We start from the raw sequence: 22,622 nt of genomic DNA on the forward strand, positions 1-22,622 counted from the left end.
TGAGTGTGTCCTACTTCTCTGCTTGGCTGAGTCTGCAGTGGACACAGCAGCACCAGCGGAGGTATATTTTACCTCTCTTTGTTTTGTTTTTGTTCTGTTTAAAAAAACAGAGCATTAAAACAAGATAACCACAGATACACAAGCAGGTAGGAATTAAAACCAGCAAAAATCACAGTGGAATAAACGAAATGGGCCAGGGGGAAAATATCAGTTAATGGGCAAATCTATTTCCACTTGAGTGAGAATTCCATGGTTGGGGTGCTGCAACTGAGAAGGCCCTGTCCCATGTCCCAGTTGAGCACCTCTTGTGGCAGAGGATGGGGCAAGGCCTCTGAAGACAAATGCAGTCTGCAGGCAGGTTCATGTGGAAAGTGGCAGAGGTTCTCCAAATATCATGGTTCCCAATGTGATTTTTTTAAAAGGACACACAACTATTATCCTTTGCCCCAATAGCCCTCAGAGTGACCTGAAATCTGTTTTTACTGCATGACACTCCTTGCATCCCAACAGTAGATTTCCTTTCTTTCCGATTTCTGCTGAAAACGTTGCTCGCTACTTTGTGACATGTTGGTTGGCCTCTAGTGTGTGTTTTATTTCTGTTGACCTACGGTGTTCATAGCCAACTTTTCTATTTTGTACGTTTCACCAGCGTTGATTTTGGGATTCTTCTTCTGACGGGCTAACATGGCCCCACCACCTGTCCTTTTCCCGGCCAAAAAAGCTGCCGTCAAGTCAGAGAGACTGGCCCTGGGACAACCGAGTGAAGTTTCACGTCTTGGTTTCGACATGGTTTTTTAGACGGCGCTAAACATCTTGTGCTTCTCTCCAGGCCTACTAGGGCCGCCTCCGGCTTGCAAACACGAGCACTGCCGGCGACAGCTCTTCGACGTGCCCTCGTCGCCCTTGGGAGACTGGTAACGGACGCGTTCCTGTTGCTCGCCCCCCTCCCCGGTTTTATTTCGCCTTCCCTTCCGCTCCCCGCTCAGCCCCTGCCGCCCTCCCGCTCCCTCCGCTGCGAGGGATGTGGGAACCTTTCTGCACCTCGCGGAACCTTTGCTGCGGGAGCGCCTGTTGCTGCCCGGGGGATCCTCTGGGTGGCTCCAGCTGAGGGGACGCTTTACTGTTGCGGACCCCAAGCGGAGGGAGAGAGGAGCGAGGAGAAGGAGGCGGAGGCGGCGGCGACAACGACGCGGGTAAACGGGGGCCGGCGCGCCAGCGAGAGCGCGCCGAGCGCCTCAGCCCCCGCTCCCTCCGCGGCCTGGCCCGCAGCCCCACCAGGAGGTGAGAGCCGGCCGCCGGCTGGAGTCGCGGACAGGGATGCCTGCATGGAGGGAGGGAGGGACCGCACACAAATGGAGGCGCCGGGGGAGCGGATGGGCCCAGGGGTGGGAGGCAAAGCCCCTCCCCGCTCTCCTCGGCAGAGCCAGGCTCGGGAAGGGGGAAGGGAAGGAGGCCAGGCGGCGGCGCCCTGGGAATGCGCGGTTACCGCGCTGGCTCAGCCGAGGCTCGGGGGCGGGGAGGCCGGCATGGGGTGGGGGAGGGAAGGGGGGGTCCGGGGACCGAGATTAGCACCAAAGGGGTGTGCGCGTGCATCTGGAGTTAGTACACGTGAAGAGTGTTTTCCCCGAACAATGAGATGGGGCTCTCTGGAGATGAAGGCAGCGAGGTATGGAGACTTTTAAGGGATGCTCAGGAAAGTGACGCTAGGTCTTCTGACAACCGGAGAAAAAAAAGTAGGGAATCATGCATAATACTCCTGGAATGGGGGGTTAGTTAAAAAAATAGGGCAAACTCTTACAGAAAAGCTTGGAATTTTAAAAGAAAGTACTAAAACGTTTGCATGTTATACGGTGTAAAAAATTGGTACAGTATTAGAAATGGTTTTTTTTTTTTTGGAGAGGGACTTTGCTACAACATTAACTTTGAATCAGATCCTTTGTTTTTCTTTTTTCTTTACCAGTTGTGGTGACTAGCAAGGAGAGGTTGGAATCTGGTAAAACTTTGAAAACTTCAAAGTGGGATGGCACCTGGCCGCCTGTCTTTTGATCTTTGCCCTGTTTTAGATTTTCTGACTTCTTCCACTCCCCCTTGATCTAAATGTGGCTAGTACTGACTTGCTTTAATTTTATTTTGGGCTATATTGCTTACTTATCACATTTGTGTCACTGTTCTTTGAAAAGAAAATTTCCTAAAGCTGTAACTATTACTACCACTAAGCATGTACTGTAAAGTAGGTGTTGTACAGAAGCGTGCTTTCTGCCTCTAGGGGTCGCAACCTACACAGAAAGGGCAGGGAGGGGCAGGCCTTTAAAAAATGAGTGTATTTTGGGGGAAGTAGTAAAGGAGTCTGACAAAAGATGAATTTCTGTAGAGACAGTTGCTTTTGGTTGGTAGTGTGGAAGGGGGAAAACACAATTGCCTTGTGTATTCATATCTTTGTCTCAGTTGAAATACTTTTTTTGTTTTGTTTTGTTTTTGGTATCTCACCTGCACAGGAGATACACAAGCTTCTGTGAAGGGACAGCTCTGAGAAAGTGGAACTTGGTAAGGGTAATGATTAGGAGACTGAATAATTTGTGGAGAGAGACAGAAGTAGAGAGGAATTACTGTCCTAATGATTTGACTGAATAACTTTTCTATATAAAACTTAAGACAGATTGTTTGTTTAATTAGGGTTCAGTTTTCTAGCATTAGATGGAAAGGTACATCTTTGAGATGATGGTGTTGATGAAGTGTGAGAACCTGGCAGTAGCCTGAATGTAATTGGAGAATGAAAGAGATGAGATTAATTTGATTAGATGCTTGTGCTATGTGTACTTGTGGTAATTGTCTTTGTCAGAGGCAGATAAGCATGGGATGGGAGGAGTAGAATCTCCATCTTTAATGCTGTAGTATTACCGTAGTTAAAGAAATGGTAAGAGATGTATGTCAGGATGTTAGGACAGTCATGAAAATAAGTAAGTAGGTAAGCCAGAGAAGGTACTGGAAACAAATGAGGAAAAATGGCCAGATGACATTGAGTTGTTCAAGAGATAGAACTGAGAAGTGGAGAAGCCAAAGTTAGAAATGTAAAGCAAATACCCAGATATAAGCTTGGTACAGTATATATATTGCATTTTGCAGAAATAAGTTTGAGGTATTGTTTTCTGCAAAGCTCTTGAGCTGCAGAAGCAATCGATTTGTCTCTTAATTCCCTAACTAGTTAATCAAAACAGAAGCCAGTAAAGTAACAGCATGTTGCTTTTATATGTTTGTTTCTGTGTGAGAGAGATATTTATGAAAGAGAACCAAAAGGGAAGCAAAATGTGGAATTACCAGTTATTTTATCTTATATGAGCCTTCTCTGGAACTCTTTCCACCTTTTGTGTCAGTGTGTCTATCTACATTTCCATACCCCCATAGAGTATATGAACTTGCCTTACTTTTCTATTTCTTCCCACTCTTTGGCTTAATGACATTTCACTACAGGTGGAAGGATTGCTGTTGTTTATATAGCACCATTGGTGTGTGTGGGCATTTTTACAAACTGGAAGAGGGCAGATCCCTGCCCCAAGGAGTGTCTAAACTAAAATTCAACACACTGGAAACAACAGAGGAAGGGGAGTGACAGCAGGGGTAAACAGGGAACAATATGATGTTGTTTCAGTAGCACATTCTTAGACTTAATTACAGGCTAAGTTACAATAAGGCATGGGAATAAAGATACTGAGCCAAAAATATTTTCTTTCTTAATTAGCATGGCACTTCTCTGCACAGGTGGGCAGAGGATCTTTTAGGCCAATTCAGTCTTTGTCTTTTATGTAGGTGGGTTTCGTTTCCTTTGGGAGGCAAGTATTTTACTCCCTAGTAAATGTGCATGAGTACAGTACTGCTTAAATATAATCTCAGAAATGGAAGAAATTTAGTTTCCTGGGCTTCTGAAATTTTGTGTTGGTTCCTTAGGGATTTTTATCCCCCCAGCTCTCTCCAAGTTTGTGGCTTAAAACTTATTGGTGATTTCCAGGAATTTTGAAATACTTTCCCAAATGTTGCCATTTCCCTAAATGATGCTGAACCTCTCGCGCCTCAGGTTTCCTTTTCAAAGTACTTGCATATGAGTAGTGGCAGGTTATCTAAAATTGATTTTTCTCCATATGGACTAATGAGATGAACCAAGTTTGGGGGAGTTAGGAGGATTCTTCATGGTCTACATGCTGCAGTCTGCAGGTGTTCTGCATGTCTACCTTACCTTGTAGGCTCATGTGTTGATATGGTCTAGGAATGACATACTGGGTGCAATACAAGTGTGCACTTGCTAGAAGAATGGACACCATTGTTAGAACCCATTCTCCCTCTCCCATGTGCACTCCCAAATCTGCTTCAAATATTGGTGGGGGCTTCAGAATCACATCATGCAATTTCACTCACGTAATGTTGGATGTCACCCACTGAAATTCACACTTTTCTTTATGGTCATACATTGTCATTAATATTAGGATGCTGTTAAAAGACTTAGAACAGGGCCAGTGAAAAGTTAACAACCTCTAAACTTGTGCTAATCCTGCCAACCTAGCAGTTCGAAAGCACGTCAAAATGCAAGTAGATAAATAGGAACCGCTACAGCGGGAAGGTAAACGGCGTTTCCATGTGCTGCTCTGGTTTGCCAGAAGCGGCTTTGTCATGCTGGCCACATGACCTGGAAGCTGTACGCCGGCTCCCTCGGCCAATCATGCGAGATGAGCGCGCAACCCCAGAGTCGGTTACGACTGGACCTAATGGTCAGGGGTCCCTTTACCTTTACCTTTTAAACTTGTGCTAAAGGAAAAACTACTAGCTTAAGTCAGTCAACCATTTAACTTTGGCAAACGTTTCTGTAATGTTTATAGGCAAATGAACATTGCACATGCTCCTTGTTGACAGAGCATCACTTCATATCAGTACCGCCTTTTTTCAAAGTGTAGTAGAAATAAAGCAGTTGGATGAAATTATGTGTCTAATTCGTATTTAGTTTCTTTGTCTGATCAGAATTTGAATTTATGCACTACTGTCAACTAGTGCTTATGTCAGGCATAGGCAACCTTGGCTCTCCAGATGTTTTGGAACTACAACTCCCATGATCCCCAGCTAAGGGCCAGTGGTCAGGGATCATGGGAGTTGTAGTTCCAAAACATCTGGAGAGCCAAGGTTGCATATGCCTGGCTTATGTCTCTGGAAAAATGGACTTGCTTCTTTGTAAACCTAGATGCCTGCAAGGCTGTTAGAGACTCTAGGTGCAAAAAAAAAACAGCCTACACTTGCTCAGAGCCACTCTCTTTATTGTTACTTCTCATGCTTCAGTTCTGGGCCATAGCACTGAAAACAGGTCATATGTAAAAATCCTGGATTCCTAGCTCATAGTAAACCTCATCCAGTTTCCAGTTCCCTGTATCATTCTGAGTCAGGAGGCTGCTGAAAGGAGTTTTCCTCTATCAGTGGAATAAATTACCCATCTATTTTTCTTCCATAGACTAACACTGCTGCCGGACAAATAGGCATGTTAATTATCTCCTTGCTATGTACCAGTAACAATTTTTTTATTTTCTTTAGAATCTAAAATAATAAAAAAGCTTTAAAAATAATGCTCTGTTTAGTCTAGAAATGACCACATTGTGACAATGAAGGAAATGATTGTAACCTGATTTTGGCAACTCCCTGTTGAGCACTGGGACTCCAGTATCTTTAATATGCCTAGCCATATATGCCTAGCCAAGGAGGTGAAGCTTTTTGGCCTAGTGAGCCAGATCACTGTCTGTCCTGCCCCCCATGGGCCAACTTTGACAGGTGAACAACCCACACATCAATCCCCTAACATTAGTGCTTCCCAAGTGACTTACAGCCAGCTTGTTGTTGGGCATTTGAGAACTGTACTGCAGGGGCTTTGCACGAAGCATATGGTTGGCAAAGCTGTTTTCCTCAGGGATCAGTTGTGCAATAGAGGAACCTGGGCGCACAGCCAATCCAGTAGGGTTGAAGTCACTGTGGATCAGCTGTTGGATGGTGACTTAAAATGTGTCTTCTCCAGGGATTGACTGCATGATTGAGTTCCCCATGGGGAACTTGGTTTTACAGCTGATCCACCCCTGTCTCTACCTGCCCCACATTTGAAGTCACATATGATGGCAGGTGGGCATGGTTTGGGGGAAATGGCCTCATGGGCCAAGTAGAGACGATGGATTAGAGGTTCATAGAATAGTAGAGTTGGAAAGAGACCAATGGTCATCTAGTCCAACCCTGTGTAATGCAGGAATTTCAACTAAAGCATCCATGATAGATAGGCATCCAGCCTCAGGTTCCCCAACCCCTGATCTACTTGGACCTTAGGATCCTCTTCAGAAGCCCTACTCTGGGTGCTCCTGCCAAATGAAGTGAGGTGGGTGGCTACCAGGAAGAGGACCTTTTTGGTAGTGGCACTTGAGCTGTGGAATGATCATCCCAACTCCAAAACCAGACAATTCCTCAACCAAACAGCCTTCCAATGCAATAGATGTATTGTGTACTTCTCTTTTGAGTTACCGGTAGTTTCAGGGGTAGAACCTAGCAAGGAAGGATGTTGGAGTTCTTAAGAGACCAAAAGACAGCTCAGGGTATTAAGAGTTTAAGGAACAAAAATCATAGGCTGGAATATACCAGGAAATACTGAAAACAAGAAGATAAAGTTAGGGAATGCAGTGGATAGCTTTAAAGGCAAAGACAATGTGTTTGTGCTGGATATGGAGGGGGATGGGAATAATTTGGACAGCAAAGTTCCTGATTGTGATGAAAGGACTACACCTGCTCTTATAGCACTATTGGATGAATTACAGTTTACCATGATTCAGGAGCATCTAACCGAGTATGACCCAGTTCTAACTGCTGGTCTAGAGCCTTCTTAAAAATATAGAATGTTGGTTCCTTTAAAACACTACATTTGTCTCTAAAATAAGGGAAGCATTCCAGATACATCTCTTGACAGGTTTATTAGCCTGCTGGTATATTTTATGAGAATCAGATTAAATCCTGTTGCTGAATGTGCCCATTCAAAATGTTCTGTGCTTCATAGGCTACTATAAAAGAGTATTGTTGTTAGATGTGTTGACAGGAAGGCAGAGGGGTAGGGCAAAGCCCAAAGTGTGTGCTCTGGACTAAATATTTGTCTGCATCAGGTTTTCTCTGGAGGTTTAGTCTGAAAGTTCCACATCATGCGGGACTTGTACATCTAAAAAGCATTTTTTGTTTCTTTCCTGATATGGTAGTGCGCATTCTTTTATACCTTCTGTTTCATTTATCAGGAGCATTTTAATGAACACTACACTAATCTACTCCACACAATGTTTTAAAGTGTGTCTTTCGATTATGCTGCTTAAAGTTGCCTTAGGGTTCCATTAATACCTGATTTGAAGGAACAAAAAAAAAGATACTATGTACTGTACTAAATTTGTACCTAAGATACAAAACTACTCTAGAGTTATTTAAGCCTGCCTTCTTGTTACTTTTTGGTTTAGCTTTCAATATGAGGGCAAGAGAGCAATAAGGAGAAAGGGGATCAACAGCGGGGAAAGGAGGTGGTGCTGCCCACTTCCTGGTTCGGCCCTGCCCACCAGCAGCATGCAGAGGCCTCCAGTGGATTATTCCTAATGGAACACAGCCCTTGATAGACAAAGGTTGCCCTTCCCCATCTTAAATAATGCATTTCCTCAGTAAGGAGATGTTTACAAAAATGCTTTCGCCAATGAGCATTGTTTCATCATGGGAGGTCTGATTAAGAGTCACTTTTTTAGTCTCAATGAAAGTATTCCAATAGCTACTGATTTATAGAATAATACGTTAAGCCATACTTCTTCTTTCTGCACAGATGAACATATTTAATAAACCCTTTGTAGAAAACCACTGTCTGGTGGTCTTGAAGCTCTTGCCTTAATGAAAAGAGATACTTCAAGTTTTTATTCTGAAATGTTTGGAGAAAAGAGAATCATTAGGCAATTCATTTTTAGAAAGTTGCAGATGACGAAGAAGAGATTAGTGAAGGTTTTAGACTGCAATCTTGTGCACACCATTTTTAACTCAAATTACATGTTTGATGAGGAAATGGATGTACAAGTGTAAAATACAGCTTGACTACCAATCTTGGTAGCATCTGAAGAAAATATATGCTAACCATATAGGATTTAACTCCATCCCTTGCTATGTTAGGCATAGTTGAACAAAGCACACGCAATGATTCTTAATGAGAGAATACTCAGATCTTTTGCAGTAAAAGCCAATCTACTGTACTTAAATTGCTCCCAGGCCAAATCTGCAATCAATTGCATGCAGAAGTGTCTTGCTCTATTGACTTGCATGAAGGCTGGTAGCATTTTAGAATGTTACTTACTGCCAACGTTTGAGCAAAGACTCTTGTCACTTGTAATGCTTTATAACCTAAATAATGCATAGAGGCTCTAATTATTTATTGGGAGTATGGGAAACCCAGCCAATGGGCAGGGTATAAATTTGTTGTTGTTGTTGTTAATGGGCAGGGTATAAATTTGTTGTTGTTGTTTGTTGTTGTTGTTGTTGTTGTTGTTGTTGTTGTTGTTGTTGTTGTTGTGTGTCCACCCATTACAAAATGTAGAAGTGAAAAGGGGGTGATTGTGTTACTAGGAATTATATCAATCAAACAACATTTTATTTGTTATCCAGTCTGTTCTGTCTGGACACAAAAGATGCTGAGCTTTTTGAGGGGCAAAGTTATTGAGCTTCCTTTCTTTTCTTTCTTTTCTTTTCTTACCAAAGTCTTATTCCTATGAAATATATTATTTCTTAGCCTATCTACTCTCTTCCCTAGTTGGTCTCTTTTTCATAGAATTTAGACACACACAAAACTATTATCATGTTCACCACCCCATAACATTTCTCCTAAGATAACCATACCAGTTCTTTATCCTACTCTGTTACCTTCCAGATCCTCCACAGACTTTAGTGCAGTGTCCTTTTTTGTGGTGGTGGTGGTGGTAGCAGTGATATTAAATAAATAAATAAATAAATAAATAAATAAATAAATAAATAAATAAATAACAGTATTAAAGAGTAAAACTACCCTTCAGCTGAAAATCTCAGGGCAGTTCACAACAGATCCCACAAACATTTTAAAAGAGCCCTAGTTGTTGTTATTATTTAATCCTCAATATAGCAACCAATGTAGAGTTGATGTTCCAACAAAGACCTAATCCTAATTAATGCTGTGCAGAATGGCACTGTTATCTCCAGTGTTTTGTATTGGATGTGTCTGTAAATGCAAAGCCAGTGGACTACCTTTTGTAACATCTAGATCAGGGGTTGTCAACCTGGTCCCTACTGCCCACTAGTGGGCGTTTCAGGATTCTAGGTGGGCTGAATCCTCCTTCAATCGAGCACTGGTGGGCAGTAAGGAAATTTTACCATCAAGAAAGATGCATTAGTGGGCGGTAGGTATAAAAAGGTTGACTACCCCGTGGGTGGCACTGTGGGTTAAACCACAGAGCCTAGGGCTTGCCGATCAGAGGGTCGGCGGTTCGAATCCCTGCAACGGTGTGAGCTCCTGTTGTTCAGTCCCTGCTCCTGCCAACCTTTTCGAAAGTACAAAGTGCAAGTAGATAAATGGGTACCACTCCAGCGGGAAGGTAAATGGTGTTTCCGTGCACTGCTCTGGTTACCCAGAAGCAGCTTAGTCATGTACGCCACATGTACGCCGGCTCTCTCAGCCAGTAAAGCGAGATGAGCGCCACAACCCCAGAGTCGCCCGCGACTGGATCTAATGGTCCATTGTGCTAGAACATTACCACTTTGCCCACATTTTGCATATTTTGCTTTGCAGTAAGAATTTTTTGTTCAATAGCAGCCCAGTGCTATTAAGTTATTATTTCAAAACAATTTTGTACAGTACAGTATTAAAATACTTCCTTGTACAGTATTTATGGTTATTCCCCTTTCTGCATCATTGGCTGATAGAATGAATTTGCTGTCTGTTCCTTCTAAGTCACTAGTGTTGTTCAACATCACTGTGGCAGGCCATTGTTGACTATTTAGTTTACTTATTTTCTTTGAATACTTAGTGCTACTGTTTTTGTGTTGCTTGAAGTTGTTTCCAAAGAAAGCACTGAGACTTATTAAATTCTAATGGTTGCAAAATTAGTACAGTAGTTTGGTTATCTTAAGAGGCTGTGCATCCTGATTCTATGCAGAGTTGGACATAGCTAAGCATATTTAATTTAAGAATAGGTGTGTTTAACTTGGCGTTGGATTGCATCCTAGTGTTGGTACAGTAATGAGATAGAAGAGCAAAATGTTTCAAATGCCAATCAGTATGTTGCTAGTTGGAGGCAGGACTGTTGCATAAAATGAGGCTGGCCAAGCCTAAAGAAGTTCACATCCATATTTATGCAGAAATAAGCCGAGTTTGCAGTACTCTTCTTTAGTTACAATTTTTCAATTGATAAACTAAAACCACCCCAGAATAATACATAATAGTATGCTGATAGATGCCATCATAGACATGAAACTGAAGTTCAAATACTAGACCTACATTCCCTTCCAGCAATAACAAATAAGATATTATCTCCTTTTCCTATGGAAGAAAGTAGAATTTGTTTACCCAATTCTCCACCTTGTACCTGGTTCTTTTTCTCATAACTTTATAATTTTTAGACGTTATTCTACATCACACGTTATTTGTCATTAAATTCTGAGGGTGCTACTTATTTCTTGGTGTGTGTATAAACCCCTCTTCTATTTCCTTCTGAAAAATGCCAGCTTGCTGTGTGTGTCCTGCTATACTAGGTAGATGACAAGATGATTTTAGTAAGAGACAGTTGGGAAGTCTAGACTAATTATGACTATTCATTTGAAGGTAATTTGTTCATCAATTTGAAAAGAGCACTACCTCCAACAGTTAAATGCTGGGGTAGGGGTAGGATGGAATAGCCTACCCATAAAACCTGAGATGTGGGTGTTAGCTGGACATATTATGTAATTCTCCTTGGTAGATGGTTCTGAACTGGGTCAATCTTGTGTGAGAAATGAGGGCAGGCTAATGTCTGTAATTCTCACTTGCCTGTGGTGCAGTGTTAATGTTGTATATTTGAAGTTTGCCAGGCTAGCTGGAAGCCCTCCAGAGAAGCACTGCTTATGCAACTGAAATAGGCTAGCTACTAGGAACTGGGATGAGGGTGCAGACATGAAGGGCTGATTACATGACGAAACCGACAAAACCCTCAAAGAAGTTACTTAAGGGTTACTTAACTTTTTATTTAGCCTTGTAGTTGAGGAGTTGGTTGTCAGAGCATATTAATAAGCTAACTGTGAACTAGTCCAGTGAGCATTGCATTAATGTAAGCTAATGTACATTCCCTTAAAATCATGGGATTTAATTAGTTTTTAGAATGTATTTCTTTTGCCAAGGTTCTTCAGGTTGCAGCTGATAACCTTACAAGTGTTTACTTACATCTTATTGATATGAAACTTGTCAGTGTGAAAGTCTAATCTAGTTTGCAATTAAAGATTTTATCTGAAAACATGCAGTAGCATTACATTTGTATGTTGAAATCCTTATTTTCAGCTATTGTGCTTTATGCTAAATAGGCTGAAACTATGAGAAATTTATTAGGAGTTTGTTAATAAATGATGGTTTGTTGTCACTTTGTCCTTGCTACCTGGTTTGGAAGCATTAGTATGTGTTTTTCTGTAGCCGGATAGTATGTCACCTCTAAACTGAAGAGGACTGTTCGCACTTTTTGAAAAGATGTTTAAATCCAGGTGGGTTGGTTGACTCAGCTGTGTGGATTTTGTAGGAGATGACATCTTTATGTACAATTGAAGATATGGACTCAACCTGGTTATTTATGTTCAAAAAATAGACAACACTCTCTCATCTTCTTCCACTTGGAGGGCAGATTTTTGGAAGGCCAATTTTAAAAAAACAAATAAGCAGCTTTTGAGAACCATAAACACCAGAATTTAGCACTGCATCTTTTTAAGAGTTGTTTTGTAACTAGCTTCTCTGTCTCCTGTGTTTTTCTCCCTGCTTTTTCCTACTCTTCGTGCCTCCATTTCTCTACTTACTCTGATTAGAATAGGAGATCTTATGGATAGAGAAGTGACAAGCAGCCAGGACATGTTTGTGGACTCCAGATTTTGATATTCGGTATTCAGAATATGTGAACCTCTTCTCAATTTTGCCCCAACTATACAAAGTTGTAATGGTTACTATTTTGGGGGGTGTTTTGATGTTTATATATTAAAATAAAGTTGAGGTAATTTTAATCTCTTAGTATTTTGACTTTTGTATTTTATGGAGAAATAAGAGTTGTGGATCATCAGCATATCGGTGGCACCTCACCCCAAAACTCCTAATGACCGCTCCCAATGGCTTCATGTAGATATTGAAAAGCACTGGACATAATATAGTTTCCTATGGCATCCCAAAAAGGCACTCTCTCCAATAATAATACTCTCCCAGTTTCATTCCCGAAGCTAGGAGAGGAACCACTGTAATACAGTGTCCCCATCCCCAGAGCCAATCCAGGAGGATACAGTGATATGAAATGCCAATGAGAGATCAAGAAGAAGAAGCAAGAGTGGGGGGGGGGCTCTTCAGTGTTTCTAATCAAAGGGTAACAGAAATTGGAAACCATCAGAAGATACAAAATAGATACTTTTCACATCCACAGAGAACACAGTGTATTTCTTTGTTAATTTGAACTCACAGACTTCTACACTGTATGTATATTACATTTTTTTATGCTCAAGAACAATTACCAACAAAAAATGGAAGGGGTGACTACCTGCATACACAGGGGAGGAGAGAGAAGGATGAGTGCTCTAGAATAGCAACATGTTTGTACTCTAAATTTCATTTTACGGGGCAAAAAAATGGAAAAGCCAACAGCTGGTTAGTTCTGAGGCAAACTTTGGCATCATTGCCTCCAAGCAAATGCAAGTCATTTCTCCAGGTTATACCATTAACATTCTCAGCTGAAACCTATAGCATACAGTTTGGATGAAGACATTGTACTCCTTATTCTCCTTTAATATCTTCTTCCTCTGATGTGAATGGCTATCACTTCTCATAAAAAGTCAAGTTAGCGACCGTAGAGTCTGGAAAGCTTACAATGAACTGGGGTTAAGCTATATCACACTATGCAATATATTGTGCTTGGTTTTAATTTCTTCATGTTTTTTCTTGCTCTTTTTGTAGGGCTGCCTTAACACAGATCATGAGCAGGTAATGCACAAGGAGTGCTATTGGGAATCATGTCGGACGAGTCAATCTCAGGGAGTGATCCGGACGTGGACCCGGACTTGGAGCAGGAAGATATGGAAGAGGAGGAGGAGGAAGAGGAGGATGAAGCAATGGAGGAGGACAATGATGGGGATGATGAAGAGGATTTACTTGATGAGAATGGTGAGTAATGGGGCAAGGGAGTCAATGAATGCTTTTTTGTATGTGCTTCCCGGGACACTTAAATCGGGTGAATAAATCGTTAGGTTTTATATAAGAGGCAGATTTGTTCACTGTGGAATTTATGCGAGTACAGGTCTTTGAACATTTGTACCAGTTTTTGAACATTTAAGTCAGTAGGTTATATAATGTGACAGCCCAGTCCTGAATTGGCAACTTGCATTGCTGTAGCTAAAACTGTATCCAAATCTGGGTAAGCAGGGCAGAGCTCTTTAGCTCTGCAGCTGCTGGCAAACCCCTTGTCTAGCAATCCATTTTGAGAAGAATGTTGTGTGTATTGTTACTATGTGTCTGAGGCATGTCTGTTGTGAGTTACACCTTTTTGTGAGATACTGTATTTGGCTTCTCTGGACCTCAGATTTGAATGAAAGGGCACGAGGCTAAAACTACGGCTGTGTGTACTTTGCTACATATATAAACATTTTGTGCCAAGGAAAGCTGCTCTTGTGGTCTGAATTTTACAGATCTACTCAATCTCTGCATTACTATATTTCCTCTTATTTGCATAGTTTTTCAAACTTGACTGTTGTTCATAATCAACTCTATGTTGGTAATTAAGGGAAATTGCAGCAGCTATGCAGAGCACTGATGCCCCACCCAAAACTGCTGGAAACTGTATCCAGGTTCCTGATACAGTCGTACCTCGGTTTACGACCCGCTCGGGTTGCGAACACTTCGGGTTACAAACTCCGCAAACCCGGAAGTGTTTTCGGCGCGACTGCTTTGCGCATGCGCAGAAGCGGTGCTCGGTTTGCGACCTTTTCGGGTTACGAACCGCGATCCGGAACGGATCGTGTTCGTAACCCGAGGTACTACTGTATTTCAGCAGGGGTCACCCACATGTAGAGCTAGTTTGAATACAGTTAAGCCATTGTTTATTTGGTTTAACTTGCATTTTGCTCTTTGTTGCTCCTGACTATGCCATACAGGGAAGATACAAGCCAGGATGAAACCAGAGCCTGGCTTGTTACATGCAAGCTCAGGCTAATGAGGGCTCATGGTTTGTTCTTGTCCAAAGAAACTACAACCCCATACAAGCTAAGTTTAGCATGTAATTCCTGCCTTGTGTCGTCCTCTGTGTGGCAAATTAATGTTGTAGTTTAAGATTACATGTGAACCGGGCCATAGTTGTTAGGACATAAGAGCACAGGATCTTGGATCAAAGGCCCATTTTGATCTGTATTCATTGTTTCCAGTACTGGCCCACCACCTGCCTTAGCAAAACCTCACAATTGGGAAATGAAAGTGATAGCTTTTTGTTGTCTTCACTATTACATTCTGGTTCAGTTTTATACTGTGACTAGCAGTTATGGGTAATCCATAACTCCATTGAAGGAGGTTGGACTAGATGACGCTCAGGGTCCCTTCCAACTCTACAATTCTATGATTCCATATGCTCCAGTTATTTATGTTATTAGATTGGCTTAATTTAGTCTTCAAATGTTGCACCCTATTATACATTCTGTGTTTTTTCTGCACTCCTGCAGAATCATGTCACATGCACAGTCCTGACTCAAGACTAGAGAAAAAGAGGAAGGCAAGTCCTCCATTTTAACCTGTTGCTCAAGGTGCATTCAGATGCCTCTTCTAGCCTCTTCTCCTCTGCTGCTTTGTGCTTGCTTTTTAAAGGGTTTCTGTTTGTGGTGTGTGTATTGAGGGGAGAGGGAAGGAGTAGTTGCACATCTGGAAAGGCAAGAGTACTCACTTCAAAATGGAGTTTTGGCCAGCAGCAGTTTCTCTTGTCTGTGCTTCTCCCCTATCTCACTTTTTCTAAAAAAAAAATCCTCTCATTACAGCAGCTAACTGAACTCCTGTAGTTGCATCTGCTTGCAACAAATTCGACTCTAGGAATCAGTACTCTCTATTATTAGAAAAACCCCTCTCTCATCATTCCTTCCAGAAGTAGCTCTAAATTGGAGCTCATTGCTAGGTCTTTTTTCCTCTTCCCTTTTGGACTAACTGCAGACCCATTTCTATTGTGTCCTTAAAACATGGAATTTGGAACTGAGAGGAGATCCTCTAGCAGGGGTCAGCAAACTTTTTCAGCAGGGGGCCGGTCCACTGTCCCTCAGACCTTGTGGGGGGCCGGATTATATTTTGGTGGAAAAAATGAATGAATTCCTATGCCCCACAAATAACCCAGAGATGCAATTTAAATAAAAGGAGACATTCTACTCATGTAAAAACACCAGGCAGGCCCCACAAATAACCCAGAGATGCATTTTAAAGAAAAGGACACATTCTACTCATGCAAAAACATGCTGATTCCTGGACCGTCAACGACCAGATATAGAAGGCGATTGGGCCGCATCCGGCCCCCAGGCCTTAGTTTGGGGACCCCTTCTCTATAGATTATCTTAATACGTGGTCAGGTTCAAATGGGAGAAAGTTGTCCTTCAGATGCCCTGGTCCTGAACCATATAGGGTTATATTCAGCTAACTTTTACTGAGAGTAGACCCACTGAAATTAATGGACCTAAGTTATGAACATTAATTTCAACTGCTCTGTTTTGAGCAAGTGTTAGTTGAATACAGCCCGAAGTACTTTAAAGAGCAGAGGTTAACACCTGAGGTTAACAACATCAACATTCTGATGAACCACTTCCATCCAGCTGAGCAGAGGGAATTCTCATCACAACCTGGGCATAAAGGGCCAACGATGAACCCAGAAGGACCCCGAAACTAAAAACACATGTTTTCAAGTACAATTTTATGCCATCTCCATGTAGGGTTGCCATACCTCAACAACTTTTCTGTCTGGATTTTTACTGTTTGAAATATGGTGACCCTATCTTCGTTGCAGTGCAGTAACTGTAACTCTGATACATTTTTTTCAGTTCCCTAATGTTTTAGACCTGGGCTGCATTCTATTCTCTGTTAATGAGGCCCTTGATTAATGAGCTGTCCCCACTAAATCAACGTCTCCTACTTCAAGTAAATAATCCCCCCCCCCGTCTTGTATGTAGTCAATATTATGTGCTCTTGTTCTAATTAGTGGGCTAACTTAAGTGGTAGAGCTATTAATTCTGTTCTGCGCTGCTTATAAAAGTTATGATTACCAACAGTTTATAATTTCATCTGATAGTGATCCCTTTTGCCTGGAAAATTATCCCTCATTTCTCAACTGTGCACCCAAAATTACCAGAAATTGCATTTTGGAGAATGTGATGGTGATTTCTTCTGTGATAGTCAGTCTTCATGGTGGCTTATATCCTGCCCTAGGGTCTTGCATTATGTCCTTTTGAGCTCTTTTGTATGTTTTAAGTGCTTAACTAGAAACTGGTAAAAAGAAAAGAAGGGAATACTGTAGAATAGAATAGAATAGAAACTAGTCACTTTGCAGTCAAACTAATTGTATTGCCTTTATTTTCAGACGAGGAGTAGGTAAGATTTTTCTATAGCGTGGAAGATTTATAAAATTGATAAGGCTTTGTTAAATATTTTAAAACACGTTTGTTCTGTTTGTGCAGTACATTGTTGTTGTTTAGTCGTTTAGTCGTGTCCGACTCTTCGTGACCCCATGGACCATAGCACGCCAGGCACTCCTGTCTTGCACTGCCTCCCGCAGTTTGGTCAAACTAATGTTCGTAGCTTCGAGAACACTGTCCAACCATCTCGTCCTCTGTCGTCCCCTTCTCCTAGTGCTCTCAATCTTTCCCAACATCAGGGTCTTTTCCAAGGATATTGTGCAGTAATGTGCAGTACATTATTCCTAAACATTAATACTGTGCACTTTTACAGTTCTATGTGTTATACAACAAAGTGGGTATTGCTGACTGGTGGGTGGCTCATTTTCCTCAGCTCTCTGATTTTTAAGTACAGTAGATCACCTTGTAAGGATTTTGTCATATCCTTTCCTTCTGGGGGAAGCACGGTGCAAAGTACATCTCCCTGAGTAACCTTTGCATAACTTTGCACTTGCCTTGTGAGCTACAAGTGTGTGCCCTGCACAGAGACACTTGCTACACTAAGAAAGGCAAGGAGTGTTGCCCAGCAGATTGCCAGACAATGTACCAATGACTACTGGCTAAAGTCATATCAGAGCATTCAACTTGCTGCTGACAATGACAATACTCACAAAATGTACGCAGCGGCGTAGTGAGGTGCCGCGACACCCGGGGTGGCAAATTGCCATGCACCCGGGGGGGGGCAGTGTCGCTACATAATACGTGGTGGGGTATCGCCGCCGCCCCCCACGCCTCCAAAGCCGCGCGCCTCCACCACCAAGTTCCAGGTAGAAAGCCCGCTTGGTGCAGCGTGCCCGCCACACCAAGCAGGCTTTTTACCTGGAGTTTGGCTTTGGAGGTGCGCGGGGGGTGGCAATACCCCGCCACGTAACGCCGCATGCGTGCCTCCAACTCCAAACTCCCCAAACCCGCTTCGCGCGGTGGGGGGTGTGCCACTTGGCGCCCTCTCCCCCGTGACTCCCAAGCCGAGCCTCGGCTTGGGAGTCACGAGGGGGGCCCCCAAGTGGCACCCCCCCCGAGTGGAACCCGAAGCGGACCGCCCCCAGCGCCCCCCCATTGCGACGCCCCTGAATGTACGAAGGCATGAAGAAAGCCATTGGAGCACGTCAGAAAAACTGCACTGTTGAAAACTTTGTCTGGAGAGATCATCACAAATTGCAGCAAGCAGGTGAAGCAATGAGCATATCACTGTCAAGAACCGTACTTATGGGGGGAAATGGTCTTTGGTACAGCAATTGCCTGCATTCAGACTCTGCTTCTCGGAGGAGCTGGATGTTCCTCTCTCCCCTGATGAGCTGAAGAACTCTTAAACATGTGGTGTAGCCCTAGGACAGGACTGAATCCCAGCAGAAGTACTGAAAGCATCAGCATTGGTGACCATATGCTTTGGGTGGTAGATGATTCTGTCTACCTTGGCTCCATCATAACCAGCAACCTTTCCAATGACGCTGAGCTGGACAAGTGTATTGTCCAAAAGGGTATGGGAGAATGTGAATGCCCAATGCCCAAATGAAGGTCTACCAGACTTGTGTGTTGAACATGCTGCTTTATGGAAGGGAGCGACGTCTCAATGTCTTCCATATGTGCTGTGATAGGAAGATTTGGGGCATCACATGGCAGGGACAGAGTCTCAGAAAGAGGTGTTTTTCCAAGCCCACATTCCCATCATTTTCACACTTCTGTCTCAGCTATGTTTAAGCCAGGCATGTCCAAAGTCTGTTTCGGGGGCCTAATCCTGTCTGCTGATTGATTTAATCTGGTCCTCATGGCAGTATATGTGTAAAACTGGAAAAAGAGCTCAACAACTTTGGCCGGTCCTCACGCATCTTCACTTCATCAAATCTGACTCTCTTTGAAAAAAGTTTGGGCACCCCTGGTCTAAGCTGTCTTGGTCAGTCCCACACAACGAAAGATGGCAGGATCCCCATGGATGTGCTGTACAGGGAGCTAGCTTCAGGCACCAGGCCTGTTGGCAGACCAATCTACAAAGATGTCTGCAAGTGTGACATGAAGGCTGACAACATTAACCCCACTGTGTGGGAATCCCTTGCAGACAACCACTGTGCCTAGAGACAGGAGTCAGGTCATGTATCCACAGCAATGACCACTGAGGAGGAACGCAGAGAGAAGAAACACTATGGTGCATCTGTGCCAGTGAAATTGGGCACCTTAATCTGCCCCAGATGCAACAAAGTATGTCTCTCCCATATTGGTCTCTACAGCCACAGCAGGCGCTGTAACTCTCCAATGGTTTGACTTTACCCCCAATGGCATATTCTTCCATTGTCTCTCGAGACAGGCAGATGCCAACAATGCCTTGGTTAATGTGAATGTGGTGTTGTGGTCTAAACCACTGAGCCTCTTGGGCTTGCTGATCAGAAGGTCGGCAGTTTGAATCCGCGCAATGGGGTGAGCTCCCATTGCTTTGTCCCAGCTTCCGCTAACCTAGCAATTTTGAAAGCATACCAGTGCAAGTAGATAAATAGGTACCGCTGCGACGGGAAAGTAAATGGCATTTCTGTGTGCTCTGGCACTCGTCACGGTCCTCCATGTGCCACTAGTACTGTAGTTTAGTCATGCTAGCCAAATTACCTAGAAAGCTGTCTGTGGACAAATGCGTCACACCACATAGTCACCTTTTACTGGACTTAACTGTCCAGGGGTCCTTTACCTTAAAAAAAAACCAAACACCTTGGTGCTTGTATGTGTTTTATGGTATAATTTTGATTTTGTAAAATAAACCACATCATTTTTAGCATTTAAGCTCTACAATTGTGCTAAACTAGTAGAAATAAAAGTGATTGGACCAGAAACAAGAAGTGCATAATCACAGTAGTTCTGTGAGGATTAAGAACCAGTGAGGGTATTGGTAAATTCTGCTGTAGGCTCATGGCTCTTTTGAACTGGTTGTTCTGTACCAGCAAAGTGATGACATTTTGGTTTTGGGTTTTTTTCATTAAAAAAAAACCCTACTCTATGTTTTGCGGAGAACACTTTGTACTTAAACTGCTTGTTTCTTTTTGATTCTATCTGCTATGGATGAGTTTGTAAGCTTGCCTGCTTCCTTCTCAGAAGTGTAGATAAAGAGTTTATTGGGCATGATATGAGTTGGAGGTGGCTAGGAGCCTATTTTGCTAATTCTAGAATTTTAATTAGTGCTGTGAAACTGTTATCTATTGTTACCTAAGTTATCATAGTTGGGGTGTGGCTTGAATGCTGGTGTGGGAAGGGAGAACTAGAACTTTCATCTCTGCCCTCTCAGGGTTTCACAGACAGACAACACTTGCGATCATATATATATTTTTTTAAAAAAAACTATAAGGATTTATTTCAGGTTGGGGCTGAGGAGGAGAAAGGTCATAAAAATATTGATGGCGGTGTTGCTTCTCCTCACTTGTCTCCTTATGATTTTTTTGTTGTTGTTGCATAAATCACTTGTTTGAGAAAGCGGAACAACTTCTGGCAGCATTAGACAATGTTATATAACCTGGAGAAATGACTTGCATTTACTTGGAGGCAATGATGCCAAAGTTCTCTTTGCCTCAGATCTGCTGACGGGTTCTGTAGCCTTGCTGTTCTGTTATGGTGGTGTAACCAGCTGCTTGCTTTTCTTTTTTCCTTTTTGCCTCGTATAATGGAATTTAAAGTTGCTATTCTAGAGCACTCATCCTTCTCTCTCCTCCTCCCCTGTGTATGCAGGTAGTCACCAGTCACCACCTCCATTTCTTGTTGATAATTGTTCTTGAGCATAAAAAAAAATGTAATATACATACTGTGTAGAAGCCTGGCAAGTTCAAATTAACAAAGAAATACACTGTGCTTTCTGTGGATGTGAAAAATATCTCTCTTATATCTTCTGTTTGTTTCCAATTTCTGTTACTCTTTGATCAGAAACACCATTATGAAGAAAACTTTTTTTCCTTTTGAAATTGATTTGCTATTTCTTGTTCTATTATTCTTGCAGTGATGTATTTGTTTCTACTAACCTATCTTTAATAGTGATTATTATTGCAGTTGCACAGCATTTATTTTCATTCAGCAGTGTAAAACTAAAACCTCAAACGCATTTGATTGAAACAAGGGCCTCACAAACACAGCAGGAGTAGCCAGCATGGTGCCCTCCTGATGCTGTTAAACTCCAGTTCCCATTGGCCCCAGCCAGCATGGCAGGGATGTTGGAAGCCATAGTCCAGCAACACCTGGAGGGCATCATATTGTAATAAAAAACTAATTTAAGCTCACAAAGGTTTGTTTGTTTGTTTTACTGGAAAATGCACACTTTTGAGTGAAAGTGCTTATTAGCTTACTAACTTGGGTGGAGAGGCTGCAACTGAAAATAAAATCCTGGTTTTGATTAAAATATTTAATAAGAGCTATTTTATCCTTATTTTCTAAATTTGGATTGGAGTTTTTTTTTAAAAAAATAAATCAAATCAAGGACCATATGTGCATTTATCATACTTCTAAGACAACTTTTGACCAGTATTATACCATTAAATCAAAACATTTTATTTTGGAAGTTTGATATCTAGAACCCTACATAGTCTATACTGTATAGTTATCAGTTGTAGTAAGTGCTCTCTAGCTTAAAGCAAGGAATCAGTAAATATTGCTGACTTAACAAAGCTCCCCCCAACCCTATTATGTACTCCTGAGTTTATTATTCTTGGGTTCCTTATGGATACTGCCTTCAAACATCTAAGAGAGTCGCAGGCTGAAGCAGTTTGGGAAATAAAAGAGTATAGCAGAGGTAAATCACATGATCATATTGTTTTAATGAGCTGGAACCAAAGCCTACTGAAATCAGTGGACATGCTTATTTCTTTGGTGTGTGCCAATTTCATATCTTGTCTTCATTTTTTGTGTATCCATTTTCTTTTGTGCTGATTTTTAAATTTGCTTCCAGGCAGATGGCTACAGGAAGATCATGTCTTATGCTGGGGTTCAGTTCTAAGGGTTCCATGTATACACAAAAATGTGTATACTCAAACCCTTGGAGCCAAGCCCCTTCTCGAGCATCGGCGGGTTTTCCAGAAATTGTGAGAAGAGAGAGCCTTGCTTGGAAAGCAACACAGATAGTTTAAAATGCTCTTTATGTGCCAGGAAAATCTGGTGCAAAAAGAGCTTTCAGCGGTCTACTCATTAAGAGATCCTGGATCAGCACTGACAGTACTGTCACTAAAAGCAGAGGGAAAATACCTGGGAAAGGATTAAAAAAGGAAAATAAATAAATATTTTGTTGTGAGATGTAATACAGAGGAATAGCTTTTACTAAGCCTATTATGAAATGAAGCATTACGTAGTGTGAGTGTATCTTATAAAACAGCCTTCCCCTACTTGGTACCTTCCATATGTTTTGGACTACAACTCCCATCAGCCTCGGACCTCTCCACTGTTGATTGTTGTTGGCTTCAGCATGCAGCTCCACATAAAAAAAAATATTTTTTTGAGCTAAAGCCAATAGGTCGTTGCTGCCACTATTTAGGTTACAGAGATCACATATTGTTTGGTTTCACGCATATGGAATTGTGTTGGGTTAGCAACACCTTGCGTTGCTGTTAATAATACAGGTATTAAACTTGCAATGATTCTCTTTTTAATGGCTCCCAATATGTTGATATGCTAACTTACCCCCCCCCCCTCCTAGCCCGGGTGTTAATTTCTGGAGCTCTTGCACTTTGTTT

At 42.2% G+C, this 22,622-nt stretch overlaps 1 protein-coding gene across 4 annotated transcripts in view; it reads left to right on the forward strand.

Moving 5' to 3' along the window:
* The first annotated feature begins 1,142 nt into the window (after window positions 1–1,142).
* RAD54L2 (RAD54 like 2) overlaps window positions 1,143–22,622 on the forward strand; it is a 64,342-nt gene continuing 42,862 nt past the window's right edge. For 3 of the 4 annotated variants that reach the window (XM_088662185.1, XM_088662184.1, XM_035106070.3), the window contains exons 1-2: window positions 1,143–1,281; window positions 13,208–13,414. In XM_088662185.1, coding sequence (XP_088518311.1) covers window positions 13,264–13,414 — 151 coding nt within the window. In that variant the 5' untranslated portion in view covers window positions 1,143–1,281; window positions 13,208–13,263. Of the gene's footprint in view, window positions 1,282–1,429; window positions 1,667–13,207; window positions 13,415–22,622 lie in introns of those variants that run through there. The other variant, XM_088662183.1, reaches the window with a different exon arrangement.

This window comes from Zootoca vivipara, chromosome 2 (assembly GCF_965207765.1).
Source record: "Zootoca vivipara chromosome 2, rZooViv2.hap1.1, whole genome shotgun sequence".
In the NCBI taxonomy this organism is placed as follows: Eukaryota; Metazoa; Chordata; class Lepidosauria; order Squamata; family Lacertidae; genus Zootoca; species Zootoca vivipara.